The following is a 25,133-nucleotide window of genomic DNA, read 5'->3' on the forward strand; positions in this document are numbered from 1 at the left end:
CTCATAAAAAATTACTCCATCATGTGCTGCCAAATATATTATCCTCCATTTTGTTTTTCTGCAAATCACTCATGGGAAAATAGATATTTTAATCCATAATAAAATAGCTTACCATAAATGGAGGTGGTTGCAATTAATCTGCTACACTCAATTCTGGTAAAGGAAAAACCACAAAACCTAATCCCTCCCTCCCAACCTATCCAAAAGTCATTATTCCTTTCTTGGAAAATCTATCATCTTTCCTTCAATTAGAAATCAGATTACCTAATCTTGTATACTGGTTTATATCCTATTCTTTTCTTTTAATACACAGAAATATTTCTTTTCCTGTTTTGGGGCCCAGTGTCAAACTATAGAGTCCTGGTTCCAATTTGTTATTCAATTAGCTTCCATTGATTAGCAAATCAATATTCTTGGAAGCTCAAACCTTTGTTTCTTCAGTTATTTCTGATCACACCGACCAAAAATGTTTAATAGTAAGAAAATTGATCTGTCTCACACATACACACACCCCACACATGATTTGAATTGTAATTCAAATAAGATATATAGATTTATAAGTCAATTGGGTTCTTCAGACACTTATTCTTTTAAATACTAAATAGCTAGCTCATAGAACTTAAAAAAAAAACCAAATCAGTCATAGGATTATAAATGATTAAATGTAAAAAAAAAATCACTGAATGGAAACAAAATAAGCATTCTTTTATTCAATAATTTAAAAATTACTGTTTCAAGCTCTATTTCAATTTTAATAGGGTTTACAGTCCCAGCACATCATTTGTTAAATACATATAGGTGTATATATATATATACACACACACACACCTATATACATATATATATATATATACACTACAAAAATATTCTATAAAAAATTTCATTTAGGATTTTTCATGACAATGACATAATAATTAGCTGAAGAGTTGGTGCAAAAAAAAAAGCATAAAGAAGCATGTGTTTAGACATTATTCTACTTTAAATTTGAGAAATCTTATAGAAAAAAGAAATAGGTACAGTATTGAAGAACTAATGACCATAGGATAAAGTGGCAACTGAAGTCCAGTTAATGTTCATGACTAAAGTCCAGACTATCTGGAATAATATAAAATTAATTTTTTTCTTAAAAAAATAATCACAATGACAAACACTTATAGACTGTAGTTAGGTCTTCTAAGCACTTTCCAAGCAAATTTCTTCACAAATTTATTTCTTTAGTTTTAAACAGAATGTCCAGTGAGTTTCCTCATAATCTATAATACTAAATGTCCTTTATAAAACCCATTAAATTAAAAACCCATTTAAAGCAAAACAAGGCACACAAACAAAAAGAGATGATGTTCAACTTCTCATAGATGGCCTGAGTATCAAACATTTTTCAGGAGAAAAGATTGAATTTCTAGAGGAACTATTAGTTCCAGGAGATCTAAAATTGATCCCTATTGAGGGTAAAGAGCAATTCATGCCACTGTTTCTCTCCTTTTGAAATGTTTGCTCCCATTTAAAATAACCACAGTTCTTTCTATTCTTTTGGTATTTCCCAACAGGACAACTGTAGAAGGCTTTGCCATGATTTGGTCCATTATTGGAAACAATAAGTCTTTTAGACCTTCGGCCACACTTACATAAAGGAGGTGTCATTTTCCCATTCTTCCAAGGTTCTTGCAGGTTGACAGTGGATTTTAAGATAGAAGGTGACACCTTCTGAAATGAATTTTTCATTGGGGAGCAATGAGATGATATAGACTTTTCTTCATGTATGGTAAAAGACTGCTTTTTTGATGAGGGAAAAACCTGGGGACTAGAAGACTTCCTTTTCATGATTAGGGAGTAAGGAGTCTGTGGCTCCCCCAATGTCAAGGAAGGAGAGAAAGAAGTCTTGTATCTGCTCAATAAATTTGCTTTTAGATTAGGCAACTTAAAAGCATCCATATTTGAAGGCTGGTTTGGGGATTCCTTTACATTATAAATAGTAGTATGAGGGCTTCTGTAAACAACAGACCCTGATGTTTCAGGGGTTTGTGGTGCTTTTCCTAAACTTCCCAAGTCTGTGCAATTTATCATTGTTTGTTTTTTCAAAATCATTAACTTTTCCCCAGGGTTCAATGAAGAGCCTGAGTTTGAGTCATTAATGGGAGGTACAGAGTCTGTGTTTTGCTCAGGCCATGAAGCTGGCAATAAAGCTACATCCTCCCAATCAGCCAACATTGGCAAACAGTCAAGACTAGCACTGGTATCTGTATCAGAGATATTGTTAAAGGATGAAATGGTGGTAGAGACAAGCACTAATCCTGAACTCAGTGCTGAAGAATTATATTTAGGATTCTGGGTTAGGTCTTCACCTTTCATTTTGTTTTGGGGGTACAGTGATGAATTAGAATTGGGTGACTGCAATTTTCCAAGAGGAAGAGAAGATTCATTAACTGAAAAATAACTTTTAACCTCACTGAGATTTCTGGTGCTCTCTAATGGAAAGTAATCTTGATGTATCTTTATAAAAGAACTCATAGAAGTTGAATTTAGATGACTTTTTCCATTAATATTTGTGGTATTTTTACCATTAATTTCATCATCACAAAAATCATCCATGCTTGAAGTCTGAGCTTCATTCTTTTGTCCAGGATTATCTTCAGCCTGATTCAGATTTAAAGTTCTTGGAACCCAATTGGGGCTCTTCTTGGAAAGTGGTACCTATGAGTTTCACACACAAATCCAAGAGCATTGGAAACTAGGTGATCACAGTTCCTACATGTTATGTAGCATGTTATACTGCATGACAAATAAGAAGATTATTAATTGCCTTAAAATAACTAAATTTTAATTGTTTGCTTACTTAAATCTATATTTATCCCCCCCATATAATCTAAAATGATAGAAAAAAAGAAAGTAAGGTACTACTAACTTTATCTAAAGATTTAGTAATTTTCATTATGCAGCCATCCTTAATCATGCGCCAAGCCAGATGGGCAGTATTCCGAGAATCATCCAATCCTAAGGGAAAGAAATAGCCAAGTATTATATTTTTAATACTATAAAGAAATGCAAGAGAAATACAAATTCAAAACAAGAAGATATATTAACAGCATAAAAGTTTAATTATTTTTGTTACATAAACTTAGTGCTTGTGCAAAATTGCTGCAGTATTAAAAACTGGGATTTTTCAATGTTTTTTTATTAAAAGGGTCAATAGTAACTTAGTCAACAGACCAGAAAAATTCATCAAAATTTTTGAAATAATGTTTATTTGTATCCAAACCAACTTTCTTGACCAATTCTTCTTTTAAACACTACACTCTGAACATGTTTTACTTTACACAATCTCCAATGCATTATTCCCAAATTAGGGACCTAAAATAACCACTAGATGGCAGCAATTTACTTCCTATGACTTATGGACATGGAAGCATTAACATGTTAAAATCATTATCATTCTACTTACCCATTTGAAATCTTTTTTAGCATTTGAAACAATCAAATTGCAAATAAATCTGTTTTTAGATTTTTCTTACCAGAATGTTCTCGTCCTAAGAATTCTATTCCCAATTCTTGCAGTGCACCACTTAGCCCTTTTGGCTTTCTCCTATAAAAAAGCTAACCATACAAAAAGATATGTATTCATAAATACAGGACAGTTATTTTCAGTGATACAGATTACTAACCTTTATACCACAAAGACCAAAAGGATATCTAAATATGGAAGCCCATAGGATTCTTAAGTTCAACATGTCCAAAAGAGAACAATCTTTCACCTAAAATCCTGCCCCCCTTAACTATTACTATCAAGGGTAAGCAACCCTCTCCAATACAACAACCCCACCACACACACACACACACACACACACACACACACTTCCTCCCCTGACTAAAACCTGGGTGTCATCTTCAACGCCTCACTCCTTCCCCTAGTCCAATCTTTGACAGAGTTCTCTCAATTTCACTTCATCATATCTCTCATACATACTTCCTTTTCTATTCTGACACTGCCATCTCAAATCTAGACTACTGAAATAACTTCCTGAATGGCTCCCAGGTTCAAGTCTCCACCTTCCAGGCTATTCTTCACTCAGCTGTCAAAGTGACGAAAGTGCAAGTCTGATCATGTCATCTCCCTATTATCACCTCCAGAATCAAACAAGACCTGGTTTGGGTTTCAAAATTCTCCTTAGGCTGGCCTCTTCCTATCTTTATGTCTTAGCCCATTCATGTACTCTACAATTCAGTAATGCTGGTCTCTGCTCTTTCTTCTGAAAGGCATTCCATCTCTCAACATGCATTTTCCTTGGCTGTGTCCCTTTGACTTTTACCCTTTAATTCTATCTCCTCTCTTCCTTAAAGTGTCAGTTAAAACTCCTACTTCTGCAAAGGTCTTTTTCAAATATAGTTTAACATTAGCCCTTTAAGATCATCTTCATGTTTATCATGAATATATTTTATTGATATATAATTGTATGCATGCTTTGTCCCCCATTTAATTAAGAACTTGTTGGGGGCTTTATAATCTTCCTTTGTATGCCCAGTTATTAACAGTGTTGAGTTTAAGCAACAAGAAACTGCTGTGGGATTTAGTAATTAACTGGGAAGCTCAGGTAATTCAGAGTGACAGAACCGCAGATTTCCCATTGGCTTGAATCATACCATTGCTGCTTCCTTCTAAACTGTCAGCCACCCTGAGGCCTAGGGTCCCTCCTCATTAAGCTCTGGCTAATGAGCAATAAAGCTGTCATTTGATACCTATCGGTTCCCATCCCTTTACCCTGAAGAGAATTAAGGTGCCCAGGAATGAGTCTGGGGCTTCCTCTTGTCCTAGTATCCAGCTTTTCCCTGAGCTGGAGTACTTTATGCAGAACATTACTGGTTAGATTCTGTCCCCAATGTCCATAGTCTCAATGGCTCTCTTCTTAATGCTGCCCTGGGCTAGATTTTTCCTTGGATTTCCTCATTTCCATGGTGCATTTTCTAGATCTGTTTAGAGGAATATGGATGGGAACTCCATACACTTCTTTCCATCATCTTGACTCCACCTCCAATAAATGTTGATCAAGGATCAATTTTTTCCTGATTTTTAGCCCTGATTTGTCACATGCATTTTCTTTTATTTTTTAAAGAAATTTTATATATTTAAAAAATTTTTACTATTTATTTGTATCTAACACTACTAAATATATTAGAAATATATGAACTTTTCAAGAGAGGTAGTATGTTATAAAAGATAGGAGTCAGGAAAATATGGATTTCTATCTGGCAGCAGACTCTTAGTAACTGTGTGATTCTGAGTAAGTCCCTTAAACCTTTCTAAGCCTAGGTTTTCTCATCTACAAAACAAGAAAACAGTAGCTCTGCCCTCAAAGGATTATTAAGGATGAGATGACATAAAATCTGTGAAGTGCTTTAAAAACCTTAAATTGTTGTATACATGGAAGCTCTTATTTCAGAAAAATATCTTTTAAGGAACATGAACTATTCACATATTGTAATTCTTATTGATAATATTCTCACCTTATAAGTTGATCTGAGGTCTACCCAAGAATTCAAGAATACAGGCTTTCGCAACTGTTTCCGTCTACATTCGTACTCTAAGCAAACTCCCAAGTCCCAATCTACGTAAAATACATGAAATAAAACAAATATGTTAACACTGTTCACTTCTACTCTCACTAGCTCTATTTATAGTTCCAAAAATAAATATTGGAAGATGAGGTATAAAGCAAAATAATAAAATTATAACTGGTCAGTGCTAGTGAGTAAGATCCTGATTTTACAAGATCAAAGAATTTACAGCTCTTTTAACATTTTACAATATAATTGTTGCATTTCACATAGCTAATTTTTAAGAAATTTGCCCTTAAGTGAAAGTATTTCTCAAGCACCAAATAAGACAAATTAAATGTTTCAGAAAGGGAGAAAAATAGTTTTAAATTTAAAAATTCTCATTTTTATATTAGATTATAAGCTTTCAGGTAGGCAAATGTTAATGTGGTATTCCAACACTTTTGTCTCATACTTCCTTGGTATCTTACACTGTGATGATGAGCTTTGTCTCCATTCAGTTCGGCTATTCACAAGCACATATACATTAATGATTTCAAATTGATTTCCCCTCAAATTGTACACGTTTCCTTCTCTGACCATAATTATCTGTCCCACTCCCTCCTTTATACCCTTCCTGTTCTGTGTTCTCACTGCAACATATAGCTCCTCAATTTATTCCAGTTACTTTCATCCTCAGGCATTTCAATAACTAATACACTAGAATCCCTCTCTCGGCTATATTTGCCATTTTGCCAATCTCAAAACTTGAGTGAACTTGTCTAATTTTCAGCTTTCCTACTCAAAATTTGACCAAAATTATTAGGGAAAATCTCAGACTCACTCCAAAGCAATTCTGTTAACACAAAAATATCTGTTAAAGTCTCTACAACTTACAAAGGGTTGTAGTTACAAGAAACTGTGGAGAATACAAGATGAATAAAACATGACTCTTTTACCATGGAAAAGGACATGTGTATAAAGTACTTTTAACATAATATAGAATGTGGTGACTCCAATGAGAAAGAAAAGAGAATGGGTGTATAAGAATGTATCAAGTCAATCTCGACTTAAAGAGAGCTATATAGAAGAAAGAAGCAAGGGAAACAAGATTAAAAACAAAAAAGGAGGAATGTTTAAGCTCAGAATGGACTGAAGCTGGTATGCTGAACATTAAAGACAAGAATTGCTTTGTTTGGTTCAGTTTTCTTAAGCACTATTAGAGTCAAGAAAAAGATAGGAGAAAGCTCCTAAAGGTGAATGCAATGATGAAAATGGGAAAGAGTGCAGAACTCTTCAATCTCATTCTATTTCTCTCTTCTCTGCTAAGAAGAAGGATCTTTGGACTGAGAAAGCTAAACAGAAATGCTTAACAGAGAGTTTGAACCAAAGATATGCAATGAGGTAATAAGATCCTTGTTGCTCTCAATGAATTCCATTCACTAAGCCCAGGGTATTGAAAGACCTGGTCAATGCAAATGCTAAAAGCTTGTGGAGAATGGAAGAAGTGCTACAGGGCTGTAAAGGGGGAAAACGTCCTGAATTTTGATAAAGAGAAGTAGGAAAAACCTGCAAACTATAAGCCAATGAGCTTGATTTTAATAATTTGCCAAAGATTTTTTCTGGAAATCAAAGAATGATTTGTAAAAATGTTAAAGTTTAATTAATGGATTCCCTACCCCCCTATATCATTCATATCATTTCCTTGTAAACACTCCCTTCCTCTAACTCCTACCTTCAACCCTCTCTTGTAATGAAGAAAACCATTTCACCACTGATTGTCTGATGGTGAGAATCACATTCCACATGTTCCCTATGGAATCACAGAATCAGTTATCCAGGAACAATATTAATATTGGTAATTGGATTTATGAATATTTAGAAAAGGAAGCAGAGCTCATAAAGTCAGCATGGCTTCATTAGCAATGGATCATAGTAGACATAGCACTGATGTAGAGGGGATATGTTACAGGTTGAAGTATCTGACTTCTTAGGTCTCTCTCAATTCTGAAATTCTATTGTTCTATGATAAGTGCATAGGAGTGTTAAGTATCTGAGGCCACATTTGAACCCAAGTCCTCATGTTAGGATTATTAGATCAATCTTCCTAAACCCCAGTTCTGACCATGCCCTTTCTCATATCTTAGCACCTCCACTCTAAATCCTCTAACAGCTTACAGTGCAGTCCACTCTAAATCCTCTAACAGCTTACAGTGCAGTGTCTACCAAATGAAATCTAAATTCCACAGACTGGTAGTGAAGGTGTTCTATAATTTTGCTGCAAATTCTCTTTACAGTCTCCTACTTCATGTTCCCTTTCATGTATCCAGTGCTGCAAATTAGACTACACACCATTCCTAAACCATTGCACTCTCTCTAGTCACTGCTCACTCTAACATGTCCTTTCTATCAATGCTGCCTTTCAAAATTTTATCCATCCTTCAAGGTAGAGCTAAAATGCAGAAATCTATAGCCAAAAGGGCCACCTGAGCCAAATGAGGCTTAGCACATTCACTGAAGGCCAGGGGAAAAATTATTATCAAATTAAATAGACAGATATCCCTTAAAGGTTGAAACAAGAATATATATTTTAGAAGTTAGGAATGATGCGATCTAGGTTATAGATTCCTTGGCGGTTGGGGTCATTGTTAACTCTACTATACCCAATATCTGCACAGTGAAGCTGCTTAAAAAGCATGTTGAAAACATGAATCATATAGGAAATATATTACTAAATGAAAACACAAAATTATACCATACTATAGCAACACAGCAAAAAAACCATGTTTTATCTTAGGAGTCTCAGAACACAAACAAGTAAGGCCTGTCCTTATTTAGATCTGAGGACACAGAAGTTTTCAACTTTTCATGAAATTATCAGAGTGAAAGGCAAATGAGCTAACAAGTTTTCAACAGAATGAAATTTATCACACACAAATTTAATTATCTAAGCTAACATACACCAGATACTCTATTTGGGGATGGAGGTGCTGATCCAAGGACTACTAAGTAAACACAAGTTTCCTGCACAAAAAAGCAAGCAGAAAAAGTGCTTTTCATTATCATTGATAAGCCCCTCTTATACAGGTTAACCTGAATAGCATAAGCTTTATAATAATTTAATACTGATCCCAAACCAAAGTATACTGTACCTGACCAAGTAACAAATGCACATAATTTTACTTCTGAAGCTGAATTATTTGTAACACTAGGAGCAAAAGTTATCTTCTTCTGCTGTTGAATCACTTGAATCCATTTGCAGAACTGTGATAAGCAAATCTTCAAAGGAACTCCTTCATCAACTTGAGCCTAAGTATAATACCATAAAAACACCTTAAAATATGAATATGTTTAGAAGTGGGTACGAGTTTTTTAAATGAAAAGAACAATTTACCAAGGTAATCCTAATTTCTACCATCTCCATGGAAATAAAAATCAGTCCCTTACAGCATACTGGGCCATACTATTACAAAGTATAAATGAAGATGAAGAAAAACTAAAATCAAATAATAAGACTATGATAACAAAAGTAATTCCTTCAGAATTTTCAGACAGAAGACAAACTTTTTTTTGCTTAATTTCTATAGTTATATTTCAAATTAATTTTCTCACATCTATTCCTTTTCTAATCCACACATATGAATAACTACAAATATACATGCATGCTTGCATGGATAATGTTTATGTACACTAATAGATCTTTGTACTAACAAATAAGAATGTATTAATAGATACTTGGGGAAAAGAACATTTTTTTCAGCCTTTAATAAATTTAACTCCAATAGCCTTAACTTTCTAGTTAGTTTCCATACTTCAGTGATCCTGAATTATCATATTTATGCCATACCTGTTTTATGCCTGTCAGTTCAACACAAAATTTAGAAAGAACTGGATGTTCCTCAGGCTGGACATAGGTTTGGAATTCAGACTCAATCTCTCCGGTTAAAGTATTTAGAAGAACTGCTGGAAACTCAACTTAAAAAAAAATGATCAATGCATATGTTAAAATAGATCTGTAATTATCACAAATTAAAAGCACAGTACTATTGTTCTATTTCCATTAAAGTAAGTTAGGATTGAAAAAATGGTACAAGGTGATATGTAGCTGTAATAGGTTCTATCACAGATAAAAGTCCTGAAATCATATAATTTGTTCTCTTCAAAATACAGTTTTCTCTATAAAAATCAACCATAGCAATGCATGAAGACAGAAAAAGTGGTGAAAATGTATTCATTTAAAGGATGACAGTATCATAGATTCAGAGTTAAAACAGACCTGGAAGTCATCTAATCCAATTAGCTCATTTTACAGAGGAGGAAACTGATTCCTCCTCCAGTAAGTTATTTGTTCATTATCTGGAATATCAGTGTTGTTGTATAAGTAATTTCCATTTTAGTTTGGAATTATCTTTGATAATGCATTTGGGAATTAATGATTTCTTTCAATCTTCTATTTAAATTAATTTTACAGCAACACACAAATGCATATTTTATTTTGAAAAACAGTTGACATTTTAGTGTTAGATTCTGAAGTTACTCATTATCACTGAACATATTAAAAATGCAAGTCATATACATGCTGTTTATTAAGTTTTATTTCTTCTACAAAATATAAACTTAAATTAATCTAGTTTTAAACCTTAATTAAATGCAGCTTTTGACATATTGTTTCCTTCAGACTTACTTATCTCTTGGCTATAGTGGCGTTTTCCATCATTCCAACATGTTGACTCAAAATCAATGACAATTAAGTAATCGAATAACTGCTCTGCAACAAACCAAATTATGATCATGTTAGTAGTACTTAAAATGCAGTGCACTAAAAAATGAGATGAAATTAAGTACACTACTTACTTGACTTGATTCTACCTGGATCATCCTTATTAGCTAGATTGATAGATTTCCTCCTAATTAATCCAAGTTGCCTAAAAATATAAATCAAATATAACTATTAAAGGAAAATTCTGGAGCTTTCTTTGGCCACACATTGTAAAAATGAACAGCAGAAAGAGTACTACTATGTTATAAGATATAATGACGATAAGTGAAATGAACAGATCCAAGAGAATGGTGTAGAAAGTAATTTTGTTCAAAGAATAACTGAAAAATTAAGTTATTCTGAGTATTATAAACATTCAAATCAACTACAAAAGACCTATTTAAATGCTATCTACCTCCAGAGAAAGAACTGATAAATGGAAGTATGGATAATATGGTTTTATATATAGATATCTAGATGGATGGATCTCTCTCTCTCTCTCTCTCTCTCTCTCTCTATATATATATATATATATATACATATATATATATATTTCTTTGTTAATATATTTGAGAATTCATTTAAGAATGATTTCTTTCTTTTTTTTTCCAGTTTTTGCAAGGCAATGGGGTTAAGTGGCTTGCCCAAGGCCACACAGCTAGGTAATTATTAAGTGTCTGAGGCTGGATTTGAACTCAGGTACTCCTGACTCCAGGGCCGGCGCTCTATCCACTGCGCAACCTAGCCGGCCCATTAAGTGATTTCTTTCAATTCTCTATTTAAATCAGATCAATTTTATAGCAATACATCAGTACATACACAGATAAATAAATATCTGTGTATCTATCTATATTTGTGACAATGGTGGCCTTCTCCAGGGTGGGCACTAGTTTTGAACTTAAAATGTAAAAAAAAAATTAAAATTAAAAATAGACAATAAATAGCTTTTGAAATCAAGGAGTTATGAAACCAAGGCCAATAGCGATATTGGGTCCAATGCTCCATTTGGAAAGACTCAGGCTACAGATGTAAAAATGTGCCCTATAATTGTTTTTGGGACTCCTTTATAACAAAATTACTCTGTGCATTCCTTATCAAAACAGGATTGACACTTAACCCGGTTTGCCTTGCAGAAACCTAAAAAAGAAAAAACAGGACTGAACAGAAGATAAAATTAACTGTAGTGTAGTCTGGTTTTAAGACTAACAAATCAGGAGATTGGATTCTTCTTGAGACTTCTCTATGAGTCTTATTTTCCTCAACTGCAAAATGAGGTTAATGGATGCAGTAATGTGAATCAAATGGTATGTGAATAATTGGTAATGAAAAGAACACTGGACTTGGAATCATACATGCTTTAGAAAATTGCCAAAATCATCTATCAGAGGCATAAAAATCTAATTCCCTGCACAAAATTTTTTATACCCAGTATTTTAAAGTCCTCCACAATCTAGTCCTCACCTACCTTTATGGCATCATTTTTAAGTCAGGTTGGACAATTAAACTCTTCCCCAAATTTGACATACAATCTTTCACCTCTATACACCCACCTAGGTTAAGTCCATGCTTGAATATCTTATCATCCCTGCTTTTCAGAATCATTCATTTTCTTCAAGGCTCAGATAAGGAATCAGATTCTTCATAAAAGCCTTCCTTGAGCCCCCTACTCTGTCAGTTTCTGTTCTTTAATCCTATCACTCTTTGAGGTTGGGTTTTTTTTTGCAAGACAAATGGGGTTAAGTGACTTGCCCAAGGCCACACAGCTAGGTAATTATTAAGTGTCTGAGGCCAGATTTGAACTCAGGTACTACTAACTCCGGGGCTGGTGCTCCATCCACTGTGCCACCTAGCCACCCCAATCCTATCACTCTTAACCTTGAAATGTAACTATCTGTATGCAAGTCATATCCCCCAATTACTCCCAACAGAATGAAAACTCTTTGAACTCAAATTGTCATTTTTCTTGTATCCACAGTATCTATCACAGTGTGTCAAACTCTTTGAAATTCAATTTCCTCAACTATGAAGTAGGTATAAGATTTAATATTATGGAATTGTTATTGGACTTAAATAAGATTATACCTGTATAAAGTGCTTTGTAAATCTTTTTTTAAATAATATTTTATTTTTCCCAATTACATGTAAAAACAATTTTTAATATTATTTATTTTTAAGATTTAAGTGCCAAATTCTAATTCTCCCTCCCTGAGACAGTAAACAATTTGATATAGGTTAGATGTGTATAATCATCTAAAATATACTTATAATTAGTCATTTTGTGGGGGAAAAAACTCAAACAAAAAAAGGAAGAAAGTGAGAAATAATAGTTCATCTGTATTCAGATGTCATCAGTTCTTTCCCTGGAGGTGAATGGCATTTTTCATCATGAGGCCTTTGGGATTGTCTTTAGATCTCTGCATTGTTGAAAACAGCTAAGTCATTGGGTTAGAATGATGCTGTTAACTGTGTACAATGTTGTCCTGGCTCTGCTCATTTTACTCTTCAAGTCAGTCTTTCCAGATTTTTCTGAAATCATCCTCTCATCATTTCTTGAAAAGTGCTTTACAAACTTCAAAGCAAATTATTATATAAATGCAGATGCAACAATCACTTTTCAACATTTTGATAGATTGATAATACAGAGATCCCTTTCCCCAACTATCTGGTGGCCTAATAATATAAAGTTTCAAAACAGTTGAAGAAAGGACATCTTTCCCAATTGTAAAAATAGTTACTTCCTCTTGTCTCCTGTTCTAGAAAAGGGAAAGTTTTTTTCCATTTGAATAAAAATTCTGGCATCTATATACTTAATAGTCTACCTCAAGTTCCCCTTTTCTCAACCTAAAATGATTCGTTTTTCCTCCTGTGAAAGGTGTTACTTATCTAGCCCAGATTTTGGCTGAAAGCTCCTGATTAGCTATAAACTCTAAGAGTGTCAGAAAAATGGAAGTTGAAGCTATCAGGAGTTTCCTTCAAATGTTAATGTATTTCTTTGCTTTCAGTTCTGCCTCAGATCTTTGGACCCAGTCAATGGACCTCCCCTCAACAGTCACTTGTATGCCTCTCCCAAGAGGTCTCATTTCTCTCAGTAGAGAACACTGTGAGAAACCTACCCACACAGAAAATGTAAAGATCTAAACAGAAATCAAAAAGTTAAATGAGTCCTTTAAGAATTTGCAATTTGGGACTCAAAGGTAACCTGGAAAAGAGCAGAAAGGCTCTGCTCCCCGGGGTCAGAGGGGCAGCCCACCAGAGCGAAAGAACTTCAGCCTCCCAGAGGCAGCACCAGGGTGCTAGGAGCCGCGGCTCACAGCAGCAGGGGAGTCTCCTGAGCTGCACCCCAGGGAGCACCAGGCACAAAGTGGGGGAACAGCAGGGGACCTCTGCCAGAGTGAGCATGTGGAGCCCAGCCCTCAGGGCACACAGCCAGCAACAAGTTCTTTCCACAGCCCAGATACAGGAACAGAAGCAGGCGGAGCCAGTAAGCAGGAGCCTCCGGGGCATGAGCCCATTGAGCTAGGGAGGGGAGTGAAGAGAGAGAGACTGCAGAGTTCTGGTCCTCTGCCCCTGGAACAGGACTCTGGGGCTCTGAACACATTCAGATCCTGATCGAAGTCTAGACCCCACCTCCCATAGAACAGCAGGGCCCCCCCCCCCCTCAGCCCCATGGCAGAGGGGGACTCATATGGTCATTCACAGACCAGAAGGGAGGACAGAGCCTCACACACTGAGACCCTTGTGGGAGTGTCCCAAAAGCTCAGGAAGCAGCCCAAAACCAGGCCCAGGCTGGGAAAATGAGCAAGCAGAGAAACAAAAAGAAGACTATTGAGAAATATTTTGCATGTGAGCCCAAGAAGGATCAAAATACTCAGTCTGAAGATGAGGAAGCACAAGCTACTACATCGAAAGACTTTGAGAAAAACAGAAATTGGGCTCAGGCTATGACAGAGCTCAAAAAAGACTTTGAAAATCAAATGAGGGAGTTGGAAGAAAAACTGGGAAAAGAAAGGAGAGAGATGCAGGAAAAACATGAAAATGAAGTCAGCAGCTTAGTCAAGGAAATCCAAAAAAATGCTGAAGAAAACAGCATGCTAAAAACAAGCTTAGGTCAAATGGATAAAACAGTTCAAAAAGTGATTGAGGAGAAGAATGCTTTAAAAAGCAAAATTGTCCAGATAGAAAAAGAGATAAGAAAGCTCTCTGAGGAGAACAAATCCTTCAGACAAAGAATAAAATTCAGGGAGATTGATGAATTTACCAGAAATCAGGAATCAATACTTCAAAACCAAAAAAAAAAATGAAAAATTAGAAGAAAATGTGAATATCTTATTGAAAAAACAACTGATATGGAAAACAGACTTAGGAAAGATAATTTGAAAATTATTGAAATACCTGAAAGTCATGATCAGGAAAAGAGCCTTGACATCATTTTCAAAGAATTACTACAGGAAAATTGCCCTGATATCCTAGAAGCAGATGGCAAAATAGAAATGGAGAGAATCCACCAATCCCCCCGAGAAAGAGATCCCAAAAAACCAACCCCTAGGAATATTATAGCCAAGTTCCAGAACTCCCAACTCAAAGAGAAAATATTACAAGCAGCCAGAAGGACACAGTTCAAATATCATGGAGCTGCAGTCAGGATCACACAGGACTTAGCAGCAACCACACTGGAAGCTCATAGGGCTTGGAATATAATATACCGGAAGGCAAGAGAGCTTAGAATGCAGCCAAGAATGAACTACCCAGCAAGACTGAATGTCCTCTTCCAGGGAAAAAGATGGACTTTCAATGAACCAGGGAATTTCAAATGTTCCTTTTGGAAGGGCCAGAGCTGAACAGAAGGTTTGATCTTCAGATACAGGATTCAGGTGAAGCATGGAGATTGGAGGAGAGGGGGGAAATATGAGGGACTTAATGATGATGAACTGCATGTATTCCTGTATAGAAAAATGACACTGATAATACTCATATGAACCTTCTCAGTTAATAGAGCAGGTAGAGGGAGCTTTTATAGTTGAAACACAGGAGAAAGCTGAATTTGAAGATAAAATATGGTGTAAAAGTGGAGTCAATAGAAAAAAAGGAAAATGTAATGGGAGAAAGAAAAAGGAGAGGGGGAATAGTCCAAGATATTTCACATAATAAGAATTTTTTTTTATTACAATGAGCTATTGCAATGATATGGAAAGGGGGAGGCAAGGGGGAATGAGGGAACCTTTGCTCTCATCAGACATGGCTAGGAGAGGAAACAGCAAATATACTCAATGGGGTATAGACATCTGGAGTAAGAAGGAGGGGGGAGCAGGGGGAAGGGGTGGGGATGTGAATAAAGGAGGAGAGGATGGACCATGGCGGGAGAGTGGTCAGATATAACACATTTTCTTTTTTACTTCTTGCAGGGGGCTGGGATTGGAAGGCCGGGCCAGTACCATAGGGCCAGGTGGATGTTGGGCCTAAGGGATGGTATGGGGGCTCAGGGCTTCTTGGCCCCAGGACCAGGGATCTGTCTGCTGCACCACTCAGCGACCCTACAGCAGAGTCAGAGTGAAAGGAGAGAGAAAATATAGTACATGGTAGTGGAGAAATAAGAAAGGAGGGAGTTGCGATCAGCAATGGCAATGTTGGAAAAATATGGAAGTAACTTTTGTGATGGACTTATCATAAAGAATGTGATCCACCCATGACAGAGTTGTTGGTGTTGGAACAAAGACTGAAGCACACTTTTTGTTATTATTTGGGGGAGGGTGCAGGGCAAGTGGGGCTGGGTGGCCTGCCTGGGGTCACACAGCAGGGTGATCTTTGGGTGTCTGAGGCCGGATTTGGACCCAGGTGCTCCTGGCTCAAGGGCCAATGCTCTGTCTGCCACCCAGCCACCCCTACTATTATTACTATTTTATTTTATTTTGGGTCTTTTTTTTTTCTTCTTTTTGGTTTTTGCAGGGCAGTGGGGATCAGGTGGCTTGCATGTCACATGGCTGGGTGATTGTTGGGTCTACAGGGCTGGATGTGGGCTCGGTTGCTCGTGGCTCCAGGGCTGGTGCTTCGTCCATTGATCCACCTGGCCATACCTACAATTATTACTATTATTTTTTTAATATTAATTTTTTTTCTCTCCCCTTTATTTCATCGCCCAAGCAAGTCTGTATTCATGGGGGGGAGGGGCATTTTGTTTACTCTTAAACAAGAATATTTTATTAATGGACTTTTGTACCATTTGTACAAAATGAGAATTAAAAAAATAAAATAAAAGAGAAAAAAAGGAATTTGCAATTTGGGGTGGCTAGGTGGCACAGTGGATAGAGCACCGGCCCTGGGGCCCTGGAGTAAGGAGTACCTGGGTTCAAATCTAGCCTCAGACACTTAAAAATTACCTAGTTGTGTGGCCTTGGGCAAGCCACTTAATCCCATTGCCTTGCAAAAAACTAAAAAAAAAATTTGCAATTTACTGGAAATTGAGGGGATGTTGATCAAAGACAATTCTAAAAGACTTATGATGGAAAATACCACTGATATCCAGAGATGGACCTGTGGAGTTTAAATGCAGACCGAAGCTTACTATCTTTGGAGTTTAAAAATTGTCTTATGTATTATGTTGTTTTTCTCTCTCTCTAATGGTTTTTTCCTTCCATTTGGATTTGATTCTTCTTTCACGACATGATTAATATGGATCTATGTTTAGCAAGGTTTTACCCGTAGAACCTTTTATTAACTTGCTTTCTATCAGGGGAAGGGGGGGAAGGGAGGGAAGAAGGGAGAAACATGGAAAACTCAAGACCCTGACAAAAAAATATGATTGTTGAAAACTAATGATACATATAGATGGAAAATTTAAAAAATAACAATTTTTTAAAAAAAGAATGAACAATTTACATTAGAAGATAAATTTAATAAACATTTCATTGGACATCTTCCAGTACAAGGTATTAAATATACAATATGACGAGGAAGATGCCTATTGGACCTCTCAAATTGGATATCCTATAGATCTTAAAATCAACATATCTGAAACTAAATTCATTATCAGTTCACAACAGTCATGTCCATGATTCCTCATTCTCTTAACCCCTCATATCCAATCTATTGTCAAATCTTGTCAATTCTACTTTAATACTATTTCTCCTTTGACACTAACCTAGTATAAGCCTGATCATCTCATATTTAGACTAGCTTTCTGGTTGTTCAACCCACTCAAATTTCTCCCTGCTTCAGTCCATCCTTCACTTAGCTACCAAAATGATTTTCCTAATGCCCAAGTCTGAATATATCACTACTGCCACCCCCCCCCAACTGATCCCCTTGAGTAAATTCCAGTCACCTACTAACATTTCCAAGATCAAATAAAAAAATCCTGACTTTTCAAGCCTTTCATAACCTGGAACTTTCTACTTTTTCAGTCTTCCTGCACCCTCGAGTACTGTATGATCTGGTGACACTGGTCTCTTTGCTATTCTTCCACAAGACACTCCATCTTCCCACTATATTCATTTTCACTGGATGTTCTCCCGAATTTGGACATACCTTCTGTATCAAAACTTTCCTGGTCTTTCTTAAAGCTAGTGCCTTCCTTCTGGAGTTAGGTCTATTATCCTGGTTATGCATAGTTAGCATCTCCCATGGGGGGGGGGGGTAACTTTTATTTCCTTTTTTGGTCTTTATTTGTATTCCCAATACTTAGAACTATGAGGTGGGCAGTGGATTCAGTGTTAGATGCCAATATTTTCACCTAAGACTGGAATGGTCTCCCTCCTCTAACTTCAAGTCTCAACTAAAATCCCACCATCTATAGAAAGTGTTCCCTCAGTTAATGATTTCCAGCTTATCCTGCTTATACTTTTTTTTACATAGTTGTTTGTAATGGTGTCTCCTGGGCTGTGAACTCTTTGAAAGCAGGGACTGTTTCTGACTTTCTCTAAATACCCAGCACTTAAGACTGGTGTCTTGCATACAGCAGAGGATTAATAAATGCTTGCCTAGAGTAAGACAAGAGTTCAAATCCAGCCTCTGGAATTTATTAGCTAACCTTGGGCAAGTCACGTCAGCTCTTTCTGACTTCATTTCTCAATTTGTAAAATGGGGCTAATAATAGTTATCTATCTATGTACCTATGCTGGGAGAATAAAACGAGGGTTATTTGTAAAACCCTTTGAAAAGTAGCATGCGGCGGCTAGGTGGCGCAGTAGATAAAGGCCCTGGAGTCAGGAGTACCTGAATTCAAATCCAGCCTCAGACACTTAATAATTACCAAGCTGTGTGGCCTTGGGCAAGCCACTTAACCCCAATGCCTTGCAAAAACCTCAAAAAAAAAAAAAAAGCAGCATACCACTTAGAGGCTTACAAAGGGCTGAATCCTGACCTCAACCTTCCATTGTACAGATGAGGAAACTGAGCAAGCACGCGGGGCTTCCTGGGACCGGAAATGCGCAGGCGAGCCTTCCGGCCACATTCTTCCCTCCAGGCTCGCGGGCCTGCTCCTATTAGGAGGGATTCCGAGAGGGTCCGACCGAGGTCTTCTCTCGCCCTCCCCCCACCCTAAGATTCGGCTCATGCGCGCACATAGGTACACATGCACACACATGCACACACACACACATACACACACCCAGAGACATACCGGGCCAGCTGCTTGGTGCTCATTGTCTCCCCACACTTTTCGGCTCTCCATTCCCACTGGGCAGACCCCGAAAGTCAACAGGAAGCGACTTCCCCTGGTTTCAAATTCGCCGCTGCCTCTTGATGACGTCATTTCCGCCAAACTTTTCCCCGCCCTCACCCCGCCTGGCGTAAACCTCGGCCAATCGATGTTTTCCGCTGCTCCATTGGCCGGGCCTTGGGGGATTCCTCCGCGGTTTTAGCTCGGGAGCGTGTTGCGGGCTGATCGCAGGCGCGTGGACAGGTTGCCCACCTGGCAGGTGAGCGGGGAACACACTGGGGGAGGGGAGGGTGCGGGAAGTCGGGCGTCGGAACGGTCGTGGGGAGAGGGGACGGGACGGAGTGGGGACCGGAATTGGCGGAGGGCCAGGAAGGGAACCGACTGCCCCCAAGGCCGCGACTGGGAGGGGGCCCTTCTGGAGGGCCAGGAGGGGAGGGAGGGACGTCGCCTGTGGCTCTTGGCTCCCACTCCTAACCCTTCCGGGCCCTTCCTCGTTCATCTCCCACCCGCGGGCCTGTCCCTGCCCCGCCGTCACAGCTTCGTATACATTGTATCCATTGTCTTTGTGCCACTCCTAATTCACTGGACAACTTCGTATACATTGTATCGATTGTCTTTGTGCCACTCCTAATTCACTGGACAACTTCGTATACATTGTATCGATTGTCTTTGTGCCACTCCTAATTCACTGGACAACTTCGTATACATTGTGTCCATTGTCTTTGTTCCACTTCTAATTCACTTGACAACTTTGTATCCTTTGTTACTGTCATTTGCTACCTGCAGGCTCTTGTATGTTGTCTGTGTTCTGTGTCAGTCACACACTGCTAAACTCTGGGGACCCAAAAGGAGGCAAAAGACAGCCCTGCCTTTAAAAACCTCGGCCAAAATGGGAACATGGAGTCCCTGATGGAATTAGTATCACGATTACACGTATATTAGAATATATGAGCTATCTTTGTTATGTTTATATTATACGAGAGATCATGCTCATGTCATTCTAAAAAATATTTAATCATCTATGTGTATAACTATATACAAATATAGTGCCTTAAAGTATGCTGAGGGCTTTCTGTTATCTTCCTTTACCCTCACAACCACTTTTGAAGGTAGATGTGATGACCATACCCCACTCCCCTTTACAGAGGAGAAAGCCGGAGCAGAGAATGGTTAAATGACTTCATCCAGGATCATATAGCTAAGTAAATGTCTAGGGCTGGATTTGAACTTAAGTCTTCTGACTCTTGTCCTGTTAATAAGGACAGCTGCAGCAGTTAGGATTTGCTAGTTACTATTTATTTTCTATTTATAATAGCTCCTGAACCATTTGTTTATATAATATTTATATATTTGGGAAATGTCCCAAAGTCTTGATGCAGTTATAAGCTGTTACAGTTTGAAGTAGAAATGTGACTCTAAACAATATACTTTAAGCTTTTGATTCAGTTTCCTTATATGTGTGTGTGTGTGTGTATATATATATATATATATATATATATATATATATATATATATATTTTAGTTGGTCCTTCCATCTATTCAGATAGGTGAGATTATCCCCCTTTTATAGATGAGGAAAGTGAGGTTCAGAAACTATCCCCAGTCACACAGCTTGAAAGATTCTGAGATTGGATTCCAACTGAGGTCTTTCTGACTAGAGTCTAAGAATACACAATTGCCCCACTGACCATTTGGTCCTTTTAAGTTGTTAGAGCTTAAACCTGCACTAGGACTTTTTGGGACTTCTATAAAAGTTTGCAGGGTACTTTACATCTGTTCTCTTATTTGGTCCTTACAAAAACCTGTGAATTAGGTTCTGTTTTCCTCCATTTTGCAGGTGGTTAAAAGAGTAGTTGTAGTAGTTTGAATACATTTAGAACTTAAAGTTTTAAAAAGAGTTTTAGATAAATGTTCTGATATTTGAGTACCTTGTTTGGCATTGCCCCCATTTTGCAGATCAGGGAGCTGAAGTAGAGAAGAACTAAGTAGCCTTTCCAGGATTTGACAGCTCCTGAGGCAGGATTCTAACTCAATCTAACAGAATATCCTCTAATGAGAATTCTCTATACTTGTATCCCCAAAGCCTAGCACAGTACTATTTTTTTGATACTGGGTGTGGGGGAGGAATACAAGTCTTAAATAGAAGGAAATGCAAGTATAATTAAAGAGGAAGAAAATACTAAGAAAGACTTCAAGCTAAAGGTGACAGGGCAGAGAGCTTGGGATTTTAAAAGTCTGAATCCAAAAGAGAGCAACATTCTAAGCAGAGGGAGCAGTCTATGCAGTCTGTCCCTCAACAAGTATTTATTAATCAATCACTTCAGTGTTCAGGTGCTGGGGATACAAGTACAAAGAATGAATCAGTTCTACCTCAAAATGAGTTTATATTCTGATGAGGTAAACAACACTTAAATACTTAAAAGTTATAAACAGGAAATGGAAGGTCATCTCAGAGGGGAAGGCTTTTAGCTTGGATATTAAGTGACTTACCTGATTTGACATCTGCTAGTAGGATCCAGGCATCCTGGTTCTGACCACCAAGATCATCTTGTGACCCTGGCATAGTAGATAGTTTACAAATAAATAGAGACTGGAAATGAAATGAGCAAATGGCACATATTTCAAGATGTGGAAAGGTAGACTGGAGCCAGGCAGGGAATAGATTTAATTGCCATCCCTAAAAAGATTGCCTTATATTCCAATGGCAAGGGGGAGCCACAGAAGCTTGTTGGGCAACAAAATGATTACATTTGTTTTAGCAAGATTGTTTTTGTGTTTGTAGTTTGGAGAGCATGAGTAACAGAAGAAAGAACCTTGGGTTGTATAGGGAGCCAGTTGTTGCTTGTCCTTCATTCTCAAAGAAGACTTTGACATCAGGAAGTGATGCTATGACACACAGATAAATTGGAGTGAGGGGATAATGTGCTAGGTCATCAGCCTCACTTACTCAACCAGAGTGTGTGGGATAAAAATCCACTTAAAAAATATAGAGACTCCTCCAAGCAAAAAAGAAAGTTTATTTTGGCTTTTCTTGAAAAAAGGGTACATTCCAAGTATCACAAAAGTAGTGAAGATTAAGGAGCTGCCCCAAGGTGACAGTCAAGCAAGATTATATGGCCTAGCTCAATTCCCCTTTCCCATGTCCCCTCTCTTCCAACCTGATTGGTTAAGGGGTTTTTTTTTAGATTTTTTTTTTGCAAGGCAAATGGGGTTAAGTGGCTTGCCCAAGGCCACACAGCTAGGTCATTATTAAGTATCTGAGGTCAGATTTGAACTCAGGTACTCCTGACTCCAGGGCCTGTGCTCTATCCACTGTGCCACCTAGCCACCCCTATTGGTTAAGGTTTTTTAGAGTTACAATCTTTATGTGAAAAAAATCTACCCAGTAACAAAGAGAAGAATAAAATGTTTTCATAGAATGTTACCTCACCATCCAGATGGTGAGGGTATCAGAAGAAGATGACCTTTTGTTGTCTATCTAAATGAATTAATGTCTGAGTATGCAAGGTCTTCTTAGTACTTATCATCAAACAAGAGAAGGCAGTCTACGGTTCTTCCAGTCTGTCACCAAATAGGTGGCTGCCTAAGAATATAAGGTCTCTTCTCTGGAAATATTCTACTATTTCCCTCCCTAACAAAATCAGGAGTGTGTCTGGCTGGGAATGCAAGGTATTTCCGGAAATAGTCAGGAGGGTGTTGACTGGGAATTCAAGGCCTCTCTCCCTCTTTCTTCTAAGAATCATCTAAGAGTAATAGTCTGTCTTTGTTTTAATGATTTTTAACCCTAAGAGGACTTCACTAGGATTCCTAAGAGGGAATATTCCACTCAATTCCTCCTCTTCTTTTCTAAATATGTGTGTGTGTGTGTGTGTGTGTGTGTGTGTGTGTGTGTGTGTGTGTGTATAGGCATCCAAAGTCCTCTCGCACTATCCTTGATACCCTCTCAGGTTCTATCCTCTTTCTATCCTCTCTCTTCCTGTCCATTTGGGACTCATCTTCTTCTTGGAACCCTGACCAAACAACTTATACACACATATCATAGACACAGTGGAGGAAGATGAACTCTTCTGGTTTCTCTCTCTTTTCCCCTGGAGACATTCAACATCTTTCTGTATCTACAAAGTCCATTCCAGTCTCCAATTCGGGTGACTTGTTGAGATCTCCTCCTCTGGCAAAGGAACTTAACACAACATCTTATCAGACAGATTCATATTTTCATCATTAGACCATAAAATTCCAAAGCTATTAAAATTCACATTTTGCCTTACTCACGGTCACATTGATATACATACTTTACTTTAACAAAAATACAACTTCCATAATTGTTCACTTCACAAGTGAATATGTTGAAAATTATGAAGTTAACTTTGAGCTTATAACATTTACATTAGATGGCTTTGTACAAGAGTGTCCAGCAAGCAACATACAAATAGCCTTAATCTCTTTGCTCTTCATTAAAATAATAACTCAAGTATCCTTAACTAAAATAAATTCTTTCTTCCCAAAATGTTTCTTAACTAAACTATAGGTGATTTGTCTCTTGATATACTCAACTGACTTACATTCCCTTCTCAAAGTAGAACTTGAAATTGCTACTGCACAGAAGTGTATCTTGAGATTATATAACTTTTTTGTACCTAAATATCCTTTTCCTAGCATAAAATCAAATCAAAGAATCTTAATTTTTCTCAAAACATGGCTAACAGCAGAGGTTAAAACCACATGCTGGCCTATCTAGCTATTAAATTCCACTTGATCTAACATTTCTATATCAGATTTACTATAAAGATCTAGGACATCAAAGGAAAATTCCTTTATAGATATAATTTTGAGTATCAGTTTCCAGGCAGAGGACATGTGGATAGTCAAATGCCTTAAGTCAAATTTTAGATTTATCCAGTGAGACATTATTCCAATGTCACATTTAGGGAAGTCAAGTCAAAAGGGTCCAACCTCAGGTTGCATTGAAAAGAAACCTTTGTAGCATCCAAACCTCCTTCAGGCATTGACTCAATAGCACTTCCTTTGCTGATCACACCTGATGTCAGACAACAAAACAAAAGCCAGTTAAAAGTCCCATGATCCAAGATATTTCACATAATAAGATTTTTTTTATTACAATGAGCTATTGCAATGATATGGAAAGGGGGGAGGCAAGGGGGAATGAGGGAACCTTTGCTCTCATCAGAGATAGCTAGGAGAGGAAACAGCATATATACTCAATGGGGTAGAGGCATGTGGAGTAAGAAGGAGTGGGGAGCAGGGGGAAGGGGTGGGGATGTGAATAAAGGAGGAGAGGATGGACCATGGAGGGGAGAGTGGTCAGATATAACACATTTTCTTTTTTACTTCTTGCAGGGGGCTGGGATTGGAAGGCCGGGCCAGTACCATAGGGCCAGGTGGATGTTGGGCCTAAGGGATGGTATGGGGGCTCAGGGCTTCTTGGCCCCAGGACCAGGGATCTGTCTGCTGCACCACTCAGTGACCCTACAGCAGAGTCAGAGTGAAAGGAGAGAGAAAATATAGTACATGGTAGTGGAGAAATAAGAAAGGAGGGAGTTGCGATCAGCAATGGCAATGTTGGAAAAATATGGAAGTAACTTTTGTGATGGACTTATCATAAAGAATGTGATCCACCCATGACAGAGTTGTTGGTGTTGGAACAAAGACTGAAGCACACTTTTTGTTGTTATTATTTGGGGGAGGGTGCAGGGCAAGTGGGGCTGGGTGGCCTGCCTGGGGTCACATAGCAGGGTGATCTTTGGTTGTCTGGGGCCAGATTTGGATCCAGGTGCTCCTGGCTCAAGGGCCAATGCTCTGTCTGCCACCCAGCCACTCCTACTATTATTACTATTTTATTTTATTTTGGGTCTTTTTTATTTCTTCTTTTTGGTTTTTGCAGGGCGGGGATCGGATGGCTTGCATGTCACATGGCTGGGTGATTGTTGGGTCTACAGGGCTGGATGTGGGCTCGGGTGCTCGTGGCTCCAGGGCTGGTGTTTTGTCCATTGTGCCACCTGGCCATACCTACAATTATTACTATTATTTTTTTTAATTTCAATTTTTTTTCTCTCCCCTTTACTTTTTTCACCCAAGCAAGTCTATCTATATTCATGGGGAGAGGGGTACTTTGTTTACTTGTAAACAAGAATATTTTATTAATGTAAAAAAAATTTGTACAAAATGAGAATAAAA

General features: G+C 37.7%; 2 protein-coding genes across 3 annotated transcripts in view; one reads left to right on the forward strand and one right to left on the reverse strand.

Annotated features, from left to right (window-relative positions):
- Nucleotides 1-715: 715 nt before the first annotated feature.
- ERI2 (ERI1 exoribonuclease family member 2) lies at nucleotides 716-19,009 on the reverse strand. Its single transcript, XM_074201342.1, has 9 exons — nucleotides 18,900-19,009; nucleotides 10,381-10,451; nucleotides 10,211-10,294; nucleotides 9,374-9,501; nucleotides 8,679-8,835; nucleotides 5,497-5,597; nucleotides 3,510-3,591; nucleotides 2,903-2,991; nucleotides 716-2,691 (listed from the first exon to the last, which is right to left on the reverse strand). The coding sequence occupies exons 1-9, from the start codon at nucleotides 18,920-18,922 to the stop codon at nucleotides 1,342-1,344; spliced, it is 2,085 nt and encodes a 694-aa protein (XP_074057443.1). The 5' UTR covers nucleotides 18,923-19,009; the 3' UTR covers nucleotides 716-1,341.
- An 80-nt stretch (nucleotides 19,010-19,089) lies between these two features.
- The window catches only part of REXO5 (RNA exonuclease 5), a 54,866-nt gene continuing 48,822 nt past the window's right edge, over nucleotides 19,090-25,133 (forward strand). For both annotated transcript variants that reach the window (XM_074201341.1, XM_074201340.1), the window contains exon 1: nucleotides 19,090-19,197. The gene's annotated coding sequence lies outside the window, so the exon portion shown is untranslated. The remainder of the gene's footprint in view (nucleotides 19,198-25,133) is intronic.

Source organism: Macrotis lagotis, chromosome X, assembly GCF_037893015.1.
Source record: "Macrotis lagotis isolate mMagLag1 chromosome X, bilby.v1.9.chrom.fasta, whole genome shotgun sequence".
Classification (NCBI taxonomy): Eukaryota; Metazoa; Chordata; class Mammalia; order Peramelemorphia; family Peramelidae; genus Macrotis; species Macrotis lagotis.

Coding starts and splice junctions, on each gene's coding strand:
- ERI2 (XM_074201342.1), bottom strand. CDS start 18,922: ATGAGCACCAAGCAGCTGGCCCG. Junction 9,502..10,210: donor CCACTATAGCCAAGAGATAA/GTAAGTCTGAAG, acceptor TTTTTTTTTAAG/TTGAGTTTCCAGCAGTTCTT. Junction 2,692..2,902: donor TTACTAAATCTTTAGATAAA/GTTAGTAGTACC, acceptor TGAAACTCATAG/GTACCACTTTCCAAGAAGAG.